General features: G+C 43.7%; 1 protein-coding gene across 1 annotated transcript in view; it reads left to right on the forward strand.

Annotated features, from left to right (window-relative positions):
• ITGA1 (integrin subunit alpha 1) overlaps nucleotides 1–23,975 on the forward strand; it is a 795,992-nt gene that overhangs the window by 261,429 nt on the left and 510,588 nt on the right. The window contains exon 5 of the mRNA XM_069221693.1: nucleotides 3,809–3,923. Within this exon, the coding sequence (XP_069077794.1) occupies nucleotides 3,809–3,923 (115 nt within the window). The remainder of the gene's footprint in view (nucleotides 1–3,808; nucleotides 3,924–23,975) is intronic.

A 23,975-nucleotide genomic window follows, 5' to 3' on the forward strand; every position in this document is an offset into this window, starting at 1 on the left:
ACGCCACACTCACACACACACTGCAGCTGACAAAGTCTTGCGGCTTGTCCTCTTTACACACAAACTATTGCAATATATTGCGAGCACCTTTAACAACAAAAACCCAAATTTGACGGTTTACTACAGGAAGGGTAAAAGAATCACTTCAGAACTTTACAGAGATTTCACTTGAAGCCTCGGCCGCTACTCTCTCCTTCTCAGCTCCCGCACTCGCAAGCAGAATTTGACCCGCAAATCCTACTCTCGACTTGTCAATGGTTTGTTCTAGTGCACTTTCGAACCTGCCAAATCTCCATCAAAGGATTCACTCACACAATTTGACTCAAACTCGACTTGTCAACCACGCCCGATTGACCTATTAAACAGCACAAATTACAACATAAACCCAAGTGTCTCCTACACTTGTCAATATACTCCATAGTATTAGACCACGACGGGTCCATACATCACCAACAACCACGTGGATAATTTTTTAGCACAAAGCGCCACACTCATATGAAGTTCGCCGACTTCCCTACTCTCATACTGCGGAGTACGCCCACTCCTACTAAAACAACATTACCTGGCCTATATCCACACAAACTTCACAAATCACCTGCAATATGCCTAAGCTGAGCAAGCGCAAATTCTACACCACACATGCTAAAACGCTGAGAACATACCCAACTCACTTAGGCAGGATCCAAGATTCCGGGAAAGTCATGGGGAATTTCGAAACACATCATACACCCAATTTGCATTATCTCGAAAAACAATTTAAACAATAGTCCTAGGGCCGCAAAGGGCCTAAACAGTCGCTCTGCTACCAGAACTGCTAACGCATCCCTTTATGACTAATTTACTCAATTTGGGACTCGTTTTTTGGCCAATGAATCTTTTCACCCTGATTGAAGACACCTTAGGATGAGATAGCTAATCAGCATGTCAATCAATATGTCAATAATGTCATCAAAGTTCACAGTAATACGACAATTCATATTAATCAAAGACATTTAATAGAACTCAAAACCACCTTTCAGTCATAAATAACTAAACCAGTTTAATATGATTTTGTGAAGTTTATTCCCTATTGATTACTATTCTACTAATAGGTTTATTAGTCTCAAAACCAAGAAACACAATAGCATAGTCACAATATGGCAACTCTGATAAGATTTTATTAAGGCAAGAATCACGAATATTAGAACATAACACGGCGTCAACATAGGTTATCTTTAGCAGAGTAACATTAGCGCATCATTCAACAAAGCATAGATTCAGTCATTTGTCTATTTGCGTCAGTTTAGTGAACCCCTCTCCTAACCTCGAATTAGCATTGGCATGTTGGGCTTCATGCAAAACAATTTAGTAACACCAATTTAGAAAACATCTAGCTGTGGTCTCTGTCAAAAGAAGCAGTTGGTACCTAGAAAGGAAAAGCAAACAGACAATTACAATTTCATTGTCATATAGTTACCCTCCGTATTGGGTCAGCACTCAGGTTCGGTCTTCGTCCTCAGGACATCAGTTGATTCGCCATCAGCCAGGAACTCAGCAATCAGGTAAAAGGGGCACTTCCTTCATAAGGAGGTAAAGTGTAAATGGGCAATATAAGCAAGAATGGTTTTAAGAACCAAACAGCAAAATCTCTATGCAGAGTGACAAAGTGTCTGGGTCATAGCAAATCGCATCAGCTTCTCCCTAACTCTCTCCTAGTCTCCTATTCTCCCCTCTGTTCTGTCTACTTCCTGGTGTCAAGGGTTTTTATCCCTTTTCGTTGTACATTCCCCTAAAATTTGGTTGGACAAGGGGTTGCACCCCACTATCTTTATCCAATTGTCTTCAAATTAGTTCATCAAATTTGTCACCCCATAACAGTTCTCACGTATTTTATTGGTCCTTATGATTGACGTCTTTAGCGGGTGGAATGTCCGGTATGATTTCGTACTCTCGTGGTCCTTTGCACATCTTCAGTCAGTGGCTCCATTGTCTATACCGGTTCAGGTGACCTTGTACCTGCTACTGGTCTACAGTGTTGCATTCAGCTAAAATGTTTCTACAAGCAAGTCGAATTTCATGAGAACTGATCTACTACAGTTACATTCAGCTTTTAGTTTGGAGAAAAACAAGAGTTCATGTCCTTCAGAGCAAGTCAGCACACTGCAAAAACACATTTAATATGATAGTCAGGCAGCTAGGCCTCGACTCATGCTAACTAAGGTCTAATGATTTATTAGCAAAACTCTAGCATAGAGGTTTTCGATATTAATGCAAAATCACATTTAATCAAACATTTCATAATTATTTAGTCAGTTTCATTAGTCATTATATATGGTGACGGCCACTCCCCGTGGGCACATTTCAAGCGCACGTTTTAGCAAAACATATTAATGCATTTTCTATGTGGCATTATTACATATTAGTTCATAATCATTTCATGTTAATATTGATTATATAAGCTACGCTCTCTCAAGTGTGTGTGTGTGTGTGTGTGTGTGTGCTTCCCGCCCGCCCCCTCCCTCCTAAAGCTGCCGGCCGCCACTGCACAGCACGCACTCAACCAGCAGTATTGGAACGATTTTCATGACTACCAGTTACTTTACATTGTTTCATCTCTCATCTGTTTCAAGGCAGCCATGTTGCTTTCAAATTTTACATAGCACAAACCTGATTGCATTTGATGTGCCAAACAGATTGCATTTTCTCCATGTCAGGGACATGTGTTATGAGGTTTCTTTTGTCATGGCACCACCATATGCAAGAGCAGAGCTGCTCCCATCTAACTTAATATTGTGTGAATATCATGTTAATGTTTTGAGATTAAGTTTAAATGTGGCTAGTTTAACATTTGTTCACAGCGAATCATGGATTTTCCGACAGGTTATTTTACCCCCATCATGGAAGTCAGATAAATTGCTCTGCTGATAATCTACGTAAAACAAAATGTGAATTTATATATATACCAAATCCAGCGAAGGAATTATATAATGGTTATATCCCCGCCCTCTTTTACAACCGTAAAGTGAATGAATGTGAAAGCATCAAAATTGTTTCTGCCTTTGCAAGTGTTAATAGCCTTCTTTCATTGGGGCCGGCAGAGTAAAAAAAAACAATATATTAAACAAGGCAACATTTTTATTTTTTGCTCCAGACAGTGGAAGAAGGGAAATGGAAGTGCTTTAGTTACATGCAGGGCCACTGGAATTATGTGGCGGAGAGGACCAAATTATGCGGCAGGGTTCACCAAATTATGAATCAAGAAAAGTCCAGTTATGCATTTACAACGCCAATAGCTATAGCTCAAGCAAATGCAAGACCTATTGCATTGCAAATGCTTGTTTCTTTCTCTTTTTGTTTGTTGTCTTATTGATAACACCTACCTCTGAGACCCACATGTAGGTTAGATTTTCTTTACTCTGCGTTTTTTTCTCTTGCTGTATTGTTATGTAATATGGGTTATTAGATTATAGTGATTCCACACATTATTTTATAGGCAATTAAACTGATCTGTAATTGTTATTTTGGCTGAGATTATATGTTCTATTCGATTCATTTTATATCATATATTCTTTTTCACATTCTATATGCTTAGTAATTGTAATTTCTGATGTGGTATACATACGTTACCATTACTTAGGTCTAATTTCTTCATACTGTATGTACTTTGTTTTGTCTTTGTTTTGTCTATGCTATTTTTTTAGTGTTTTTCAAATTAACAAAATCTTTAGAATAAAACAAAGAAAATAGTTTGGCACGTGATAGTTGTGCAAGAAAACAGTAAACCTTTTAGATGATCGGCTATAACATTGTGTTTAATTTTCCCTTCAAGGCATGTGGGCCCCTCTACGCATACAAGTGTGGAAATCTTCATTATACAACCGGCATCTGTTCGAATGTGAGCTCTACGTTTGACGTGGTGAACTCCATCGCGCCCTCGGTACAAGGTATGTGGGGCTGTAACGCAAGTGTTTAGAAAGTGTAAGCCATGGAAAACGACAAATGGATTAAACACAGGGACATACCACAAGCCTGTACCATTTTTCTCAGCTACCAGCACTTCCAATTTAGGTAAAAGATTCTCTTTTCCGGACCTAGTCAGCCCCGTTACTATTTCTGGAGTGTGTTTCGTTGTAAACAGTTTTTAGAGAGCAATGTAAAGTCCAAACACACTTTGGAACGTGGACCCTGGAGGCTCATTAAGGCAGTAAACACGTTTGCAAAGTAAACTGAACTCTATTGAATGCGGTTCCTTAGCTTTAGTGATTGCATTTCTGGCCATGATGTATAGACAGGAAACATATAAGCATGTAAATTAGTCTGCATTTACTGTACACTTATTTTTGTAGACAGCAGCTCAAAACGGGGCAAGCAAAGGAAAAAACCCTGTTATTTTGAAGCATAGTTTAAGATAGACATTACGTTGTACGCTAAGATATGGTTTATTTATTTATTAATTTAGGAGTTGTATTAAGCACATTATGTCACATTTTGCTCTCTTCAGAGATCTGTGGAATGTGGAAGACGTGTTTAATGAAAGTGATCGAGATCTTAGAGGTACACTGTTCAATCATATCTCCTGTACTCAGTGGCTGTCAGTCAAACGCTGGTTGAAAAAGTTTGGATTTTCTGACTAATTTATGGTCTAGTTTTGTTCACAGGCCATGATGCACTAGCATTACCTCCACATCTCCTTCCTCATCCCATTCCTTACTTCATAAGGATAGGCCCACCTCTCCTCGTCCCACACCCTGTATAAGTGATCTTTTACACTTAGGTCCAGATGTACCACCTTTTGTTTTGTGACTCGCAATTTGTGATCCGTTTAGGAATCTCAAAATGCAAGTCACAAAACAAAATGTACAACAGTGTTAGGCACACTGTTTGCAATGTCCAATGGGATTACAAATGACCTACCTCATCAATTTTCATGAGGTAGGTTGCTATTTGCAACCCCATTGGGAATGGCCAACACTCACAGTGATGGTGGCCTACTGGGGACAGTAGACCACCAGGTCTGTGACTGCTTTTCAATAAAGTAGTTTTTTTTTAGTGCAGCCTGTTTTCCTTAAAGGAAATTTCAAAAAGAAAAATCAAAAGTTTTCTTTTCAGTTTTTCAGAGTAGGCAGTGCGCTAAAAAAATACTTTTGCATGTGTTGGAAATGGCCCTTTTTGCAGGGTCATCCTCAGTCTTTTTACCTCCTTCCTCCTATTTTTTCTGACCTGTTTTTGTTGGCTTTAGGGCTCTGAGCACTTTACCACTGCTAACCTGTGCGAAAAGGCATATGTTCTCTGAGTAAAGTGTACTGTTGATTGGCTTATCCATGACTGGCATATTTGATTTATTGGTAAGTCCCTAGTAAAGTGCACTAGAGGTGCCCAGGGCCTGTAAATCAAATGCTACTAGTGGGCCTGCAGCACTAATTGTGCCACCCATGTTAGTAGCCCTGTGAACATGGCTCGGACCTGCCACTGAAGTGTCTGTGTGTGCAGTTTTAAACTGCCAATTCTGCTTGGCAAGTGTACCCACTTGCCAGGCCTAAACCCTCCCTTTTACTACATGTAAGGCACCCCTACGGTAGGCCCTAGGTAGCCCCATGGGCATGGTGCAGTGTATGTTTAAAGTAGGACATATACTAGTGTGTTTTATATGTCCTAACAGTAAAATACTGCCAAATTCGGTTTTCACTGTGTATGGCCTATTTCTCTCATAGGTTAACATGGGGGCTGCCTTTAAATATCCTTAAAGTGCAGATTCCCTTTGAGAGCAGATAAAAATGTGACGTTTAGGGTTTCTTAACTCACAGTTTAAAAATACATCTTTTAGTGAAGTTGGTTTTTAAATTGTCTGTTCGAAAATGCCACTTTTAGAAAATAGACATTTTGCTCCTTAAGCCGTTCTGTGACTCTGCCTGTTTGTGGATTGTCTGTCTGGGTCAGTTTGACAGCTGGGCTGTTTTGCACCTCTCCAGACAGTAACACAAAAGGGGGCGGGGTGTAGCCTACATATCCTGCTGAGCCATCTGAGCTAGAGAGGAGGGAGGAGTCGTCCTTCACACTCAAAAGGTCTGTGCCTGCCCTCAAACATTACAGTCTCCGATCCCCTGGTGTGCGTCTGGGGCCTGGCCTGGACAAGGAAGGATCTTGCAAACACTTGAGACTTTGCTTTGAAGTTTGCCAACATCAAAGGCAGAACTGGGTATAAGAAGAAGACCCAAAACCCCAGACATTTAGAATCTTTCTGCAACCAAGAGGAACTTCTGCCCAGGAGAACAGCTAAAGAACTGAAGGAGGAGTACTGTCCCTTTGCTGTGTTACTTTGCTGGACTGGCCTGCAGTTGCTGCTTCTGCCTGAAAAGAGTGCAAAGGGTGAACTTTGCTGTGTGTCCTGCTTGAGAAAATTCTCCAAGGGCTTGGAGTAGAGATTGCCTCCTGTTGGAAGTCTCAGGGACACCAAAGACTTCAGTTTCCTTGACCTGCAACACTGGGAACTCTGTGATTTGTGCTGTTCAAGAGTAGAAACCACTGCGATGCCGCCAACGACACCGCTGGCCTGCACCGTGACCTGCCGACCCCACACGGAGTCGCATTGCCCCACTTTGCACTGTGACCCTGGTCTCCCCGACTCCGTCATCAGATGACTTCACCGAGCCGCTGCTCGTACGGTGACCTGTGGACCCTGCACTCCGGCATCGCTTGCTCACACCGCAGCCTGGGCATCCCCGGCGATGACGCTCCTGCTGAAACCGGCACCAGCACCATCGACTCCTGTGTCGTCACCAGGCATCCTGCCTGCACTGTGGCCTGTGGACACCGCTCGTGAGGGTGTCAAAGCACTGTCGGGTCCCACACCGCTAGCTTGGGCCTACCGACGACAGCGCTTCAGCAACGACGCTGCCGCTGCCTGCACCGTGACCTGTGGACACCGCACGTCGCACCGCCCCGCTTCACTTCGCAGCCCTCGTCTCACTGACACCACTGGATGCCGTCACTGAGCCGCTGCTTGCACCGTGACCTTTGGGCACTGCACGTCGCATCGCCCCGCTTCGCACCGCAACCCCGACGCCATCCACGCTGTTGCACCTGACTTGATCAGCCTGGAGTTCGATCTGCAACACGTGTGACCTCAAGGGCCCGACGACTCCTGCACCGACTCCGGAACTGACACCGCAACGTCAGTGACGCCGCTTCCTCGGAGCTCACTGCTAGGATCACAATGCCCTGCAAATCCAAGGTACTGTTTGCGGGTCTTTTTGACACCGCTGCTGGCCCGCAATGCAGCGGCCAGCCTGAACTGTTGTTTTTGCTGTTCACAATGCCGTGATAGCCCCAGGTGGAGCTATCAACTTCAAGGAACTGCATTTTTGAGTAAAGCTTGCAGAATTCATATTTCTATTACTATATGTTGGATTTTAATAATATTTGGTCTTCTTTATATAGATAAATATTGGCTATTTTTCTAAAACTGGTGTGGTGTCCTTTTGTAGTGTTTTCACTTACTACTGTGTGTTATGTGAAAATGCTTTTCACATTGCTTCTGAGATAAGCCTGACTGCTCGTACCAAGCTACCAAGGGGGTGAGCAGGGGTTATCTGAGCATGTATCTCCCTTATTCTGACTAGATTGATTGTCCCTACTTGGACAGGGTGCAAACCGACTGCCAACTAGAGACCCCATTTCTAACAGCATGCATTCACAAAGGCAAATGGATCTTGTGGGGACCCCTTCCCGTTTGTGAATGGCTTACCACCGATTTGAAATTGGTGGTAATCTGCAAATGTTTAGCAACTTTGTTGCAAAATATTCATACATACCTTTCGGGTTCAGTATTAGGAAGGGACCCCCTGAACATGCCCATTCCTAATACCGAATCGTAAAACCCAAACTGGGATTCTGTAACAAGTTACTGAATCGCAATTTCAGCTTTGTACATCCCAAAAAGCACTTTTCTAGTCATACGGGCGATTCGTAGAATTATCGACTTGGAAAATGCTTTGTTCATGTGGCCCTAAATCCCTTAAAAATTTAGTGTATCCACTGTTAGAAATTTGGTTTCTGGTTGGCAGAGGTATGCGCCCTGTTCAAGCAGGAACCACAATCCTGGTCAAGGTAAGTCAGATACCTACTAATAGTTAACCTGTGCTCACCCTCTGGTAAATTGGCACAGAGCCGTTAGGCTTAACTTAAGAGGCAACGTGTAAAGTATTTGTTAACTCTTCAAACAGTAAAACTGTGAGAATACCACCCAAAAAGACACCACGCCTGGTTAGAAAAATAGAGTTCAATTTTATGAGTTAAACAAGACCAAAAAGACAAAAATCCAAATAAATAGAAGTCGAGAGGAATATATAAAGATTATAATACAGTATTGTGCTTAAAGGCATGAAGTGGCAACCGAAGATATTTGGTCTCACTAGACTGGGGTAAATTCAAATGTTCAGGCAGACTGCAATAGAGCACAGGTCGGATACAGTCCCAGGTAATTCCAGCTGATGTTTTGCCTTCTCAGAATTGAGCCAGAAGTCCCATTTGTTGGGAAGAAGTTCGCTGGGAGCAAGGAGAGCATCACTGGCGGTGGGCCACAGGTGGGAAGAGTCAGCCAGGCATCGCAGGTGGGTGGACTTGAGCCTCGTGGTCATGAGTGGCAATGCTTGCTGTGTGAAGAGAGAAACTTGTGGCGGTTCGTCTGATTCTTCATGCAAGTTGTACGGTACCGGTGTGAGCGAGCTCATTCCCGGCCACAGAGAGCTCAAAAGCTTGATTTTGGGAGGCACAAAACCACTCTTAAGGTCCCAGGACTGGAATCTTAGATAACTCTGGCCCTAAGTTCCTGTTGGAAATGGCCCTTTTTGCAGGGTTATCCCCAAACTTTTTGCCTTCCTCCTATTTTTTCTGATTTGTTTTTGCTGGTTTATTGTCTCTGCGCACTTCAACACTGCTGATCAGTGCTAAAGTGCAAGTGCTCCCTATCTAAATTATATTGGTGATTGGGTTATCCATGACTGGCATGTTTGATTCACTGGTAAGTCCCTAGGTAAAGTGCACAAGAGGTGTACAGGGTCTCCAAATTAAACCAAATACTACTAGTGGACCTGCAGCACTGATTGTGCCACCCACATGAGTAGCCCTGTGAACATGTCTCAGACCTGCCACTGCGGTGTCTGTGTGTGCAGTTTTAAACTGCCAATTTGACCAGGCAAGTGTACCCACTTGCCAGGCCCAAACCTTACCTTTTACTACATGTAAGTCACTCCTAATGTACGCCCTGGGTACCCCATGGGCAGGGTGCAATGTATTGAGAAGGTAGGACAAGTCCTGGTGTGTTTTGCATGTCATGATAGTGAAATACCGCCAAATTCTGTTTTCACTATTGCAAGGCCAATCTCTCTCAAAGGCTAACATGGGACAGCCTTTAAATATCTTTCAAGTGCAGTTTCCCATTGGGAGCATATCGGGATCTGGAGTTTGGGGTCTCTGAACTCACAATTTAAAAACACACTTTTTGGTAAAGTTGGTTTTTAGATTGTGAGTTTGAAAATGCCACTTCTAGAAAGTGGGCATTTTTTTGCTTTAACCATTCTGTGGCTCTGTCTGCTTGCGTATTCCATGTCTGGGTCAGACTGACAGTTGGGCTGTTGTGATTTTTGCTCTTGACAGTGACACAAAGGGAGCTGGGGTGTAGCCTGCGTATCCTGATGAGTCTCCTGGGGTACAGTGGGGAAGGAGGAGCTGACACTTACACCTGAAAGGGCTGTGCCTGTCCTCACACAGTGCAGTCTCTGACCCCCTTGAGTGTGTCTGGGGCCAATCCTGGGCAAGGCAGGATCTTGTCAACAATAGAGACTTTCCTTTGAAGTTTGCCTACGTCAAAGACAGAACTGGGTATAAGTAGTGGACTCAAAACTCCAGACTTTTAGAACACTTCTGAATCAAGAAGAACCTCTGCCAAGGAGAAGAGCTGGAGGAGGAGTACTGCCCCTTTGCTGTCTGTGCTTTGCTTGGTTGGCTTGCAGTTGCTGCTTCTGCTTTAAAGAGGGCAAAGACTGGACTTTGCGGTGTTTCCTCCTTGTGAAGTTTCTCCAAGGGCTTGGAGTAGAGCTTGCCTCTTGTTGGAAGTCTCAGGAATATCAAAGACTTCAGCTCCATCTGCCTACAGCACTGGGAACTGTGTGTTTTGTGGTGCAACAGAAGAAAAACCACTACCATGATGCCAACTACACCACTAATTGCACTGTGACCTGACAATGCCATGCAGAGCCATGCCCCACGTCACACTGCAACCCTGGTCTCATTGCCACTGCCACCTGATGCCGTCACGAGCTGCACCATGACCTGTGGGCCCGCAGTCTTCTTTGCCTTGCCCACACCCCAGCCTTGGCATCCCCTACGAAGATGCTCCATGCTGACACTGACGCAGCTGCCTGCACTGTGGCCTGAGGACACCACTTGGGAGGTACACAGAGCACCGTCCCACACACTATAACCCGGTCAACCGATGCAAGCACCATGGATTCCAGTGTCGTCAACAGATGCCTCTATTTGACCTGTGACCTGTGGGTGACGCACATAGCCCACCACATGCCGCACCACCGTCTTGGGCCTACCGACGACAGCTCTTCAGCAGCAATGATGTTCCTGCCTGCACGTGACCTGGAGACACCACACTTCACACTATCCCGCTTCACACCTCAGCCCTGGTCTCACTGATGCCACCGGACACCATCAACGAGCCGTTGCCTGCACTGTGACCTGTGGACACCACATGTCACATCGTCCCGCTTCGCACAGCAGCCCCAACGCCATCTATGCAATCGCTCCTGACTTCGTCATCAGCCCGGAGTTTGATGAGCAATGCCTGTGACTTCAAGGGCCCAATCCAGCGTCTGGCATTTACAAAAGATATGTGAGCATTTCTCAGCAAATCAAATGCTTTTTCACCTTTCCTTCCAAAGGAGAAATCTGCCAGAAGCTGGTCCATTTGGTGAAAAGAAAATAAGTCATACAAACGGGAAGGCTATGAGAAAATTAGTTTTTCTAATTGCACCGATCTCTGGAACTGACACCTGCGACGCCAGTGATGCCGCACTCTGGATCTCATTGCGAGGATCACAACGCCCTACATTTCCAAAGTATGTTTTGCAGGTCTTCCCAACAACGTAGATGGCCCCAAACTCTGCTGCCAGCCTGAACTGTTGGATTTGTTGTTCACGGCACATTGATGGCCCCAGACAGAGCTATCGACTTCAAGGAACTGTATTTTTAAGTTAATTCTTGCAAAATTATTGTATGTTGGACTTTCCTCATTTTGGTCTTGTTTTACACAGATAAATATTGGCTATTTTTCTAAAACTGATGTGGTGTCCTTCTGTAGTGTTTTCACTGTATTACTGTGTGTTATGTGCAAATACTTTACACATTGCTTCTGATATAAGCCTGATTGCTTGTGCCAAGCTACCAAGGGGGTGAGTAGGGGTTATCTGTGCTGGGTATCTCTCTTATCCTGACTAGAGTGAGAGTCCCTACTTGGACAGGGTGCAAACCAAATGCCAACTAGAATGCCAACTAGAGACCCCATTTCTAACAGTTCCCAAGTGGTTAATGAGCCTATCTGTATCTTTGGTGGTCCTTTGGGCCTCTATGACAGAGCTGTTTTCAGCCTTGGAGCAGGACATGGGTCTGTTTTAAATCTCAATGGACGCATGTGAAGCGCAATGATGGGTCCACTACATTGGGTCAGACATTGTGGGCTATAGTGGTGCTCAAGCCTGCTTTATTAGTAATGCCGACCTTGCTGTCGTAGAAGTGGCGTAGACCCACATGTGCCAGCTTGTATCAACAAATGGTCCTGCTTTGTTTTTGAGAACACCTGGTTTCACTGTATTCTAGGAAGCAGTGCAAATGGCCTGTATAGTTCTCTTATGCATTTGGGTGGAGCCTGCAGCATTTCAAGAGAATCATGGTGCCAAAGCTAAGGAGAAGTGTGAGAATTGCTTTTTGTAGGTAAAATAACCTAAATTGATTCACTCTCAAAGGGATACAGGTAAGAGCAGCACTCCGTTAGTTCACTTTAAATCTCACTCTACTGGTATTTTTTAATTACTACGAGCAATAAAGATTATATTGTATTAAGTTTGATAAAGGGCCCAGACACCTTAGAGGTCCTCGTGACTTGACAGAGGCAAACTCATGTGTGTATAACTCTTATTTCCTCTTAGAGAAGAGACAGAGGAAATGTGTCCCAGTGGCTGTTGTTGTTTTCATTGGAATATGGAGGTCCAAATTCCAATCCTGACATAATTTCAAGATCCTGTGTGTCTAGCAAATCACTTAATTGTCCTGTGTCAAAAATACATGGATAATGTACTCCGGCTCTCATGTGGGGTACTCTAATGCCTTTAGGCTTGGCTCCTGTTAATGAAAAAAGCGTGGTGCAGGCAAGCCACATTGTTTTTCTAGAATAGTAGTGGTGCAGGGGTTCACATAATTTCTAGACATTGTTGAGGTGGGATCTGGTGGGTTAGAGTGTTTGATTCTTAGTCTGAACTGAGCAAATTGTCTATTAGCGTGCCCCTGCTTTAAATTTTGGTTCATTTCTTGGTATTTCAAAATGATGGTGAAATTGAGATGTACAACTCTACAGCAAGTTTTTACCAGTGACATACTAAGCATATGTTGCTGTTTGGTGAAACTCTTGCAAGATATAGGTGTACCCGGACCTACTTTGATTTAAATTATCTGTAGCTTCAGGTAAGGTTTTTAAAGTAGAGTTTGTTTTCTTTTTTTATAGTAATTCCGGACACTTTAAAGGCATTAGTTGTCAAGGTGGCTTGCATATGGCAGCCTGAGGTCCAAGTTGAGTACCACTCTTATTTTGTTTTTTTTAAAGTATGGATATTAGGGGCCCAAGTCCCACAATCCCTTCAAAACAGAAACACATAAAGTTAATATATAAGGCTTTTAGTTAGGAGATTGGTGGTTTAAGGTCCACTCTTTGTCTATGGTAATGAGTCCCCTTGACGTTTTAGTCATTTTAGTAGATTTTGAGTAACATCTCAAACAGATGAGTTCAAGGTTATCTATTTATGTAGCTTGCTATTCGTCTCGAACGGATATCGATTTACATGTCTGGTACTGAAGGAGTGAAAGACTCACGACTAGAAGTAGGAGCCAGGTGGCTTGTGATCTTTCCTTTGTTTTGCTAAACTCCTATATCATAACAGTTTTAATCCTGCGTTGTCTTCTAAACACCCATAGTATATTGGTTGTAATCTTGAAGGGGGTAAGGTGCAGAAAGAACACTTCCTCTGCTATCATTGGAGAACTCCAGAAAGGGAGGTGACCTCATGGAGGAAGAGTCCATCCTTTGAACTGGGGGAGATGAGTTTGTTATCCTGGGATTGGCTCCACTTCGGGTGAGGTTATTATAGTACTGAACCTTGGTTTTGAAACCGCTGTAAAGTGCCGATTGGAGATTCCTTACGTTTTATAGCAGTTTAAGTCTTGTTAATTAAGTGGAAAGATGTCAATAACTTCATGTTATTGGGGGGGGAGATAATCTATCAATGATATAATTTGCATTGTTTATGCTCCTACACTTATTATGGTTATATTGTACAGATCGGGATTGGGTGTCTGCGTATGGGTATATTAGTTTATTTCTTCTCATGGGGCTACAAGGCAATGAATTATGGATAAGCTCAGTTCTAAAACTTTACCCCTAAACTTCAGTTTTATTGAGAAGATTTTCTTTTCTTAGGAGTGAGTGTAAACAGGTTTGCAGGCAAATACAAGGGCATAGTTGTTATTATAAGTTTTTTTTTTTTTAAAGAGAAGTGAGATACCATGAAGGGCGCATTATGTTTTTTTTTTTTTCAGATGTAAGGACTGCATTCGTCATTTTTTCCATGTTGCTATTGAGAGCTTCACTAATTTTCTGTTTGACAGAATATCAGGTGTTGCTGATCACCAATTTCTTGCATTTGAAAGGAGAGTCTGGATGCCCGTGTTATGAAATATACCTTTCCTATAGATTCATTTTGGTTCATGGGGCATTAGAGAAACTAAGGCCCATATTAATACTTTTTGACGCAAAACTGCGCTGACGCAGTTTTGCGTCAAAAATATTACCGCCGGCTAACGCCATTACTGTGTGCTGTGCGGGCGTCAAATTTATACTTTGACGCACGGCGGCACAAACCACAGGTGTAAGTCATTTTTTTTACGCACACTGCAGTGTCACGTTATAAAGGAAAATTACTTTAACGTGGTGGAAATGACTGTGAGCCGATTTACGACACCGCAAACCGGATATGCAGCGTTTTTTGACGCAATAGTGTCAAAATTCCCCGCAAACACAGCCATTTCAGCATAGGAGAGCCAAAATGGATTCCAGATGCCTGTACAGACCCCAGGAAGATGACAACAGACCAGGAACCAGCCAGAAGGACCCACACAAGAACCAGGACAGGGAGAAGAAGAAAAGAAAGTGTCGCTTCAGTGCAGAGGAGCAGGAAATTCTGGTAAAAGAGGTGACGGAACACCAGCACCAACTGTTTGTCACCTCAAAGTTGCCAATCAGTAGGACAGAGGCAATATGGCAACAAATTGTTGACAAGATTAACAGTGTGGCAGAAATACGCAGAACAGTCATCGAGTGCAAGAAACGCTGGCATGACTGCAAGCGCAGGATCCAGGAAAAAATGGTCAGGAACAGGAAGGCAGCACTGCAGACTGGAGGTGGGAGTCAAGCACACCAGGAGGCCCTGGACCACATGGACGAGATGGTCGCAGCCGTCATCCCTGAGGAGATTGTCACAGGGAGTCAAGAACAGGACAGCGCAGACTACCAGGAGACAACGCACATGCAGGGTAAGTCGTATGGGAAACTAAAATGCACTAAGGTGAACTGCAACCGGGGGGGGTGGAATACCGACTACACAATGCATGTAAGTCATCATATACGTGGAGTGGCATGGGTAAAGGGGTACGGCACGGGGGCATGGCCTGTACAGAGAAAAGCTGGGGCACACTATAACACAACACCAACAACATTTCCATGGGGGTATGCTGCCATGCCAACAATGGAGCAAAGGTAAAGCCACGCCAGGAGGGAAGGGCACAACGTCAAACTGACATCCCATCACACGTCAGCCACTATACCCCCTAAATTAACTAGGGCCCAATGAACAATCTCTAGCCATACCGACAACTGGAATGTAACATTCACAACAGTTGCCACTACCACCTCCCCAGTGTGTGCAGCTCAAGGAGCCAATGGCAGTAACGTCCCCATGGATCATACATACCTAAATTAGAGGGTTTAGGATGACAACGTTAACAATCCCCTGAAACAAGACAAATGTTCCAGTCCTGTCAAATGAGAATGCCCTTAGTTGCCACAAACATCAGCCAATGTCATCAACATTAGGAGCTACACAGCACTAATATCACATGCTGCATATGTCAGGGTCCATCCTGTGCCTGGGTCACAATGCAACATCCCAAATGTCATACTGCTCAGACAACAGCATTGAGGGGAGGACACATGTAACTGGTCACTGAAATACACCTGCACAGTCAGAGGAGGAAATAGGACACTGCTACCACTATCAGTGCAATCCAATCTACCACACATTTCCCTACATCAGCTGTACACATTATTAATGCTGACATCCATATCGTGCCATAACAATGCTATGCATAGTATATGCTACATTTCAACTACATATCAGTGGATGTGAAAGATCAGAGACTGGGGCAGGTCCAGATTGTGCTGCTAGTGCCATCAAAGCACCCACACCCAGTGAAAGGTCTCACCATGAGAATGGAAGTAGACGGAGGATTGAGTAGGACAAGAAGGTGGCCAAAACCAACACCTAGAGGATGTGATGCTGACAAGTCTAATAACTGACCACAATACATGTGACATGCAGGTGGGGCATAGGCCTGGGAGAATGCCCATCTGAAAGTCTGGATCAATGAACAGGAACCAAGATCACAATGTGAAATCATCACAAGGCAGGCATGTCACATCACAAATGCCACAACACAGACACACTAATTGTAGCCTATTTCATTGCAGAGGACGATGGATATGCCTATCCAGGACTACCCTGATGACATGGATGACGAGCTGACAAACATCAGCCACCAGACCCTCCAAGATGTCCTTGGAGCCCTCCAGACCCCATCTTCAGTCACAAGGAGGAGCACAGAACAAGCAGCTATCACAGAGGACCCACCCACCACCCCAATTGTAAGACCTGCCAGCTCCAATACAGCTGAGGACTCAGACGACACAGGCACCAGCTTTGAGAGAACTGTAGTTGGAGTACAGCGGGAGCTGGCCAAGGAGGTGTGGGTGGGGATGCAAAATATGGCAGCCAGCCTTGAGGGGATGCGTTCGTGCATGATGTCATCTGCAGATCAGGCAGCAGCCATGCAAGCACTAGCATCCATCCTGCAAGGACTACAACAAACTGTAAAGGAATTCACCACTGCAGTAAGGGAGTTGCCACAACACCTCGCACCCCAAACCTTCCACTGCATGCACAAATGCAATCATGATCCCCTCAGGGCCGACCTAGCTGCCTACCATCGTGATGTGGCTGCTATTCCTAAGAACCAGCAGATCCTCCTTGCAGCAGTACTGCCCGTAACCCATACAGGTAGCAGCTACCGGGATGTCTGACTCAACGTCTACACACAATGAGGTGTGTGTTGCCCCTTCACAACCACCACTACCAAGGACAGAGGAGGCAACACACACATCAGAAGATGAAGACATGGAACAGATCACCTTCACACGTAAAAGTACCCGGAAGCACTAGTCCCTGCCACATGGCCACCTATTACCAAGGTCCTGCGCTTCATAACATGCCAATCTTACAACAACTGTACTCAAGCACTGTTCTGCAAACCACTGTCTATCTTGTCAGCCTTCCATGTGATTGTCTCTCACTAACTCATTGGCAAATCCTGTCCCCCTGCACTGTCTGACACTTCACCCCAGCATGTCCAATGAATTGTCCTTTAGCACTTGTGTAGGATCACAATGGAAGATGTCACTATAATGGACTCACAATCATGGACAATGTACATATAGCACTACAGCACTTTTCAATAAATAGCACTTACACAACCACTTTGTCTCTGTGTAATGTGACACATCAACCGTGCAGTAGACCACTGAATTTTGCCTCCTGTCAAATTACATAGCTTGTCAATACAACTGTCCTGAAATAATGTAGGCTGATAACTATGCACAGTGGCCTGTATTCTACCATACTCTGCCCTTCCTGAGGGTAATATCTGATGAAAAGAGAAAATATACACCATAATGCTGTGTTGGACAGAATAATGCTTCCTCAAGTAATATCTAACCCATAAATTAGTGCCTTCAAAATGTTGCCTCCATGCAAAACTAACACATGTAACATTGTCCACAAATCTAAGCGAACAGTCACCAAACTGCATGAATGGAGGTGTATGAGTTTACATCCAAATAAGTAATCATGCTGAAGAGTGTAACAAATGATTTATGTGAGTCATGTACACTATACTACAAGAGAGCTTAATACCACTCACCTTATAAGGTTTTCCTTGGACATCAGACTGCAGTCAGACATAACACAGTGTCCCCAATCATAAATCTGGAAGCACTGTATGTGACATTGAAAACATACTTAATGAAAAAAACATGTTGGGATCCATAGTAACTGTGATTGGTGGTTGCAATGAATGGTCTAATCTTTGCAAGGTAGCTTTGGGGTAGCTGCCAATGTTACAGCTCATTTGGGATTTTTTTGCAGCATAGGACACAAAATGTAATACAAAAGAAATACTGTGCACTCATGCCAAGGCCTTGATCTACAAGCATGTCACACATACTGTGAAGGGTTTACTACATATTTATTAAACAGTAAAAACAGAAGTGAAAACTCGGGGAAAAGCCTTACCTACCCTAATCTACTCTAACTATTCATTACCCACAACTGTGCCTAACTAACCTAAGCTAAACTTACTTATCACATTTAACGAAACGTTCTAAACATCAACCCCCTCCACCCCCCTTATGAGATGGGGCACATAGAGGACAACAGATACTAACCTGAACACATACTATCCTATACTAAACACATATATATATATATATATATATATATATATATATATATATATATATATATATATATATATATATATATATATATTATTTTTTTTAAACACAAGAACCCCAACATTGCCCAACACCCACCCACCCACACACTCAAAAAGGAACAGTAGAAATATTCAGGACCCTCCACCCTCCACCCCCCACCCACTAACACTAACTAAACTAACATCCTATACTAACCTAACACTAAACCCCTAAACCCACAAAGTATAAGAATTAGGAAAGAGGAGGGAGGGGAGGGAATCATGTCCGTCAACACTGCTACAGGTTGGCCCTCCGGAGGGTCCTCTTGATTGACCGCACCCGCCGGTTTACATGTCGCACCTCCTGCCGCAGTCGACTCATTTTACGCAGGACACAGTATGCATCTGTACAAAAGCAGCAGGGTCAATAGCTGCAGCTGGGGTGGTCTGGGTGCCAGCCGAGGAAGTGTGGGGCCGTGTAGTGTCCATGGCTGTGGGCTGCTCTGCAGGTGGTGCTGTGCTAGGGCCTGGAGCACTTGCTGATGTGGTTGCTGCAACGATCCCAGCTGCTCTTGGTGCCACCTGGGTGGTAGTGGTGGTGGTGCTGGTGGTGGCTGTGCTGAGCAAAGAAGGGCTGCCTTGTGGGAATGCCCTCCAGGCTCCGGAGGCCCGTTGGTGCCAGTATCTAAGGGCCATTTTTCAGTACCCAGACTCTACCTGAAGTATGTGCTGATACCTCATTGCCCGCCGTTGAAACTCCCTGACCTGGATGGGTGGCATATTTGCAACTGTAAAGTCAAATAGAAAAACTAACATTAGGAACTGCATTGTGTGAAATGGCACAAGAAGTAAATCAGACAATACATCTATTGTACTTGTAACAGCTCATATCATCATACAGATCATTGATTGTCCCAGAGGAAGTACATGGCAAGCCAGCCTACAAAGTTTCTATCACACATAGCCCATCCAAACCCAACAAGATGGGTAACAACTGGCATGATTTTGGCATCATAGTTCTGCCAGTTGTCAGCTAACAATCATGCAGCACATCCTCCGCCAATGCCAGGGCCATAAATGTAATTGTACGGGATGGAAATCTAGGGCCACATGATCTGCAAGTTGTAAATGGACATGCTAGTATAGTACTCATGTGGGAAAAATGAGTGTGTATACTAGGTTCAGACAAAAGATTCACTGATTTACATGTCTGTGTACCAAACTTGTATCATCAGTCCTAGGTACACTATTCACAAACCCATGCCTGTGTTTGAGGGAGGGTGGACTAACAACTAACAATTTCAAACAACAAGGACACGCAGGAAGCTTAGGAAAGCTGGACATGTGTTTGGCTCAACACACACAACACAGGTAAGGAGTATCTCCAAATAGGAGACAGCAAGTCCTTGACCAATCCCAGCACCACACATGTCTGCAAATGCAGACCTTTGTCCACATCATATACTACCAGTAAGCCATGACTTACAGCAAACACAGAGGTGCAAGACAATCCCTGGCCATGCACACCTAAGCCATTGCACTCAAGTGCCACATACTCGTAGCACTACATGTGAAGCTACAGGCTGCTAGGAAGTTCAACCTACAGTTTAATCAGTACATTAGTGAATTGGGAAGCAGAAGTCTGTGGGTAAGCATTTAGCAGCCCCATTCTGGGAGAATGTGGGTCTGACAGGCTGACTAAATCACAAATTAGGTCCAGTGTGACTCTTTCTGATACAAGTGTTATCCACAATGCTCATCCCCATTCACATTGCGGGGCCTGCAGGACTGACCTAGAATCCCTAAATAAAACTATAGGATAAGGATTGTCTGGGTCCTCGAATCTAGCCACCTCGCCAACAGTGTAGGGTGCCGGTCCACCTGTAAGGCATGGAAGGGAGAAAAGTGCTCAATTTCTATGCATTGTACAACAATTCCAAAGACAAATACTATGTGTAAGATTACATAAGTAAGTAAAGCCACTCAGACATGATGATAATGCATCCGATATAGCACGGCTAACATGTACATACCATGGGTCTCCAGTGAGTGTTACACACATATCTGCACACATGCAGTGGCCCTAACTATCATGTGTTGGCAAACATGCTCCTTCATTAGTGAGCAGACATAATAATGGAGTATATTTGTCTCATCATGTGTATCCAAGAGAGACATCCAAAGCCACTTTCCTTGAGGAGTGCATTACCAGTCAACCAGCCATTGTGCCCATGACAAATTTATGACACACAGGTACAATGTACAGAGGGGCAGGAACAGTTGTTAGCCCTCATGTGGTTACAGTTTCTTCATTTGATGTGGCCCAGCTATGATGAGTTGCACCAACCATTGAGATATGAACCCATGTGCATACCTTTGGCCAGCCATCCCTAAACGAAAGGTGAAACAACAAACACCAAATACCATTCTGGCCATCCTAAACATGACAGAGCTACTTCTTCCAGCTCCGACTCTACCACTTAAACGTATATGAGGGCAGTTCTAATGCTAGTCTATAAGAGGAGCAGGCCTCACAGTAGTGGAAAACAAATTTGGGAGTTTTTCACTACCAGGACATGTGAATCACATAAGTACATGTCCTGCCTTTTAAATACATAGCACCCTGCCCTATGGGTTACATAGGGCCTACCTTAGGGGTGACTTATATGTGGGAGTTTAAGACTTGGCAAATAGTTTTAAATACAAAGTCAAAATCGCAATGAAACTGCACATGCAGGCCTTGCAATGGCATGCCTGAGGCAAGGTTAAGGGACTACTTATGTGGGTGGCACAATCAGTGCTGCGGGCCCACTGGTAGCATTTAACTTACAGGCCCTGGGCACCCCTAGTGCACTGTACTAGGGACTTACCAGTACATTAAATATGTCCATTGACTAGGAACCAATGTTACCATGTTTAGGGGAGAGAGCACATGCACTTTAGCACTGGTCAGCATTGGTAAAGTGTGCAGAGTCCTAAAACCAGCAAAAACAGGGTCAGTAAAATGGAAGGAGGCAGGCAAGAAGTTGGGGGAAGACCACACTAAGACTGTAAGGGCTGACATGGCTACTTATGTGGGTGGCACAATCAGTGCTGCAGACCCATTAATAGCATTTAATTGATTTACAGGCCCAGGGCACATGTAGTGTTCTTCAGGGACTACTATGTCTTAGCTTAAGTTAATGTGTTGGAATGTGGCTGGCCTCAATTGTACTCTAAAGAGTCAGCTAGTTAAACAGGAAATTGCTATGTATATGCCCCATGTGCTGTGCCTAACAGAGAACCACCTTGCATATAAAGATAGGTCTCTTTTGAGCCAGCTATGTTACATTAATATCACTTGCCCCAGTCAATTAATCTAAATATGTGGTGTGGCTATACTCTGCTGTAGGCACTTGGATTATAAATTCTTAAATCTTCCTCTGACTCGAAGGGAAGATGGGTAATTGCTCAGATAATGATTTCCCATAAGCTGTTTACTGTCTGTGCTGCAAACTGCCCAAACATTGATGACCCTAGGCTATTTTATCAGTTTAATTTAGAATTATTAGAGTGGACAGGTGATTTTTTAACTTATTGGTGATTCCAACTCTAAAGTGAATTACACTATTGACACTACTAACCAAACTGCCCAGTCCTGTATGACCAAAACTCGAGTAGCTATCTTCAAGATAATTTGGAGGCATGGTTTAGTTGATTTCTGGTGGAGTCTACGTCCTGGGAAGCCCGGCAATACTTTCTATTCCTCACCTTATAAGCAGTATTCCAGAATTGATATGGCTTTTATTGGGCAGAGGCTAATCCAACTTGCTAATATGAAGGTTTGTTCCAACATAACACCCAATCATAATCCGGTCCTGCTGACCTTGATCCTACCTGATACTTGCAAGGAGATGCGTTGCTTTATGTTCCCTCTTTCTATTCTTTCTAATGCTGCCTATAGAACTCACCTATCTGACCTGCTTAGGGAGTTTATTACTTGAAACTCTAGCTTCGTTTCACCACACATTGGCTAGGATGCGATGAAGGCATATATGTCGGAGTTACATGGCAGTTGATCCTTGATTTAAATAAATCAGAGACTGATACGGCATTCAAACTGGGGTCATGTATACAGCAATTAGAGTACCTGCATGCCCTCGTAGTTTAGAAGTTGAGGAGGCATTTGTTTATCTTGAGCTAGTTAAACAATGCTACATAATGTATCTCTGGCTCAGGGATAAGTTAGCTCTTCAATATCATAGGAATAAGGTGCTCGAATACATAGAGCATAGGCTGAGTATTAGCCCACCAGCTCACTGGAGGAAAACATAGAAACATGATACAATGTATAAAGGATGAAGGCAGTATCCTACACTATGGTACTCAAGACATTGCAAAACAGTTTAGTAATTTCTATATGGATATTTATAGCTAATCTCAGCTAATTGGACAATCTGAGGTTGAGCAGTACTTACAGGGAGCCAACCTACCCCTTCTTGACTCTCTTCAAGTTTTAGTTCTTAAGAGTGATATTGATAGTCTGAAAGTAGAGGCAGCAATTTGATCATTGCCAATGGGGAGGGCTGCGGGGGAAGAAACTATTCCTTTGGAGTTTCATAAGGCATTCAGTGGGATACTTCCCCAAGAATTCATGAAGTTGGCAAGGTATGTTGGTGATGGGGTGAGAATCCCACTTCCAGGAGTTGCACCATTATAGTGTTTTTTTTTAAAGAAAAAAAGAGAAACCTCCAGAGGAGAGATGGTCACATTGCTCTATCTTTCTGATTAACGCAGACGCAGCATCCAGGCTCACCTCAACAGCATTGTTTTGTACCAGGTAGGGATACTACTAATCACACTAATACTGTAATCGCTGTCTTCGACGTCACAGAATCTATTCTTAAATGAGTTGGTATGATATCACTAGACAAGGAGAAGGCTTTCAACCAGGACTTATGGGATTGTCTGTGGGCAGCAATGGATGCCTCTGGAAAAGGCCATGGATATATTTCCCAAGTCCAGATCCTTTACCAAAACCCCAGTGATAGGTTGGTTCTTGACAGACATTGCACTCCATTAGTTAAAATCAACAAGTTGTACTCTCCATGGGCTTTCCTTTGTCTCCCTTGTTGTCATGCTTATACCTTGAGCCCTACCTAAGGCTTCATATTTTTAACCAATGGATCCAGGCAGTCATATCCATTGGGGTCGAGTAGAAAATAAATACTAATGCTGACAATGTCATAATCTATACTTGTGACCCTATGTCAGCTACAAACCAAGGGGCAGATTTATGGAAAGTCGTGCTGACTTCTATTGGGCAGTATAACTCAACAGATGGGGACAATTTGGCCCATCCCTCAGGCCACTTGTAATGAGAGCCTATGTATATATGCCTACAGCTACTTCACTTGCGATGTAAGTAATGTTTGCTTCTGAAAAGAGCTCAAAGCTTAATTTAAAGTGAACTCTCAATAACTTTGTTATTAAAACTGGCAACTGAGCTAGATCTTTTAAACTCAATGTTTGAAAGTTCATCAGTTCTGCATAATAGGACTTGCCTAATACGTTGGGCAGTGCATAGTTCCCTAAATTTGGGTTTGCTTGATTGTATTGCAGATATGAAGCCATAAGGGTTGTGGGAAGTAGGATGTCTTTTTCTTGCATATTTCACAGTGTTCTGTAGAAAACGTCATAACTTTCCAAAGTGCTTAAAAATTATTTTGCAAAATCCCACAAAATATGAGCGGACAAACATGCACTTCCACAAACATGTGTCAAATGCCATACTGAAGCAAATGTTTTTTGAGGGTTGGGTATTGGCCAGTATAGTTAAAACAGGAGAATTATTGGCAGCTGTCTGAGAGAAAATACCAAAT

This window comes from Pleurodeles waltl, chromosome 1_1, assembly GCF_031143425.1.
Source record: "Pleurodeles waltl isolate 20211129_DDA chromosome 1_1, aPleWal1.hap1.20221129, whole genome shotgun sequence".
Lineage (NCBI taxonomy): Eukaryota > Metazoa > Chordata > Amphibia > Caudata > Salamandridae > Pleurodeles > Pleurodeles waltl.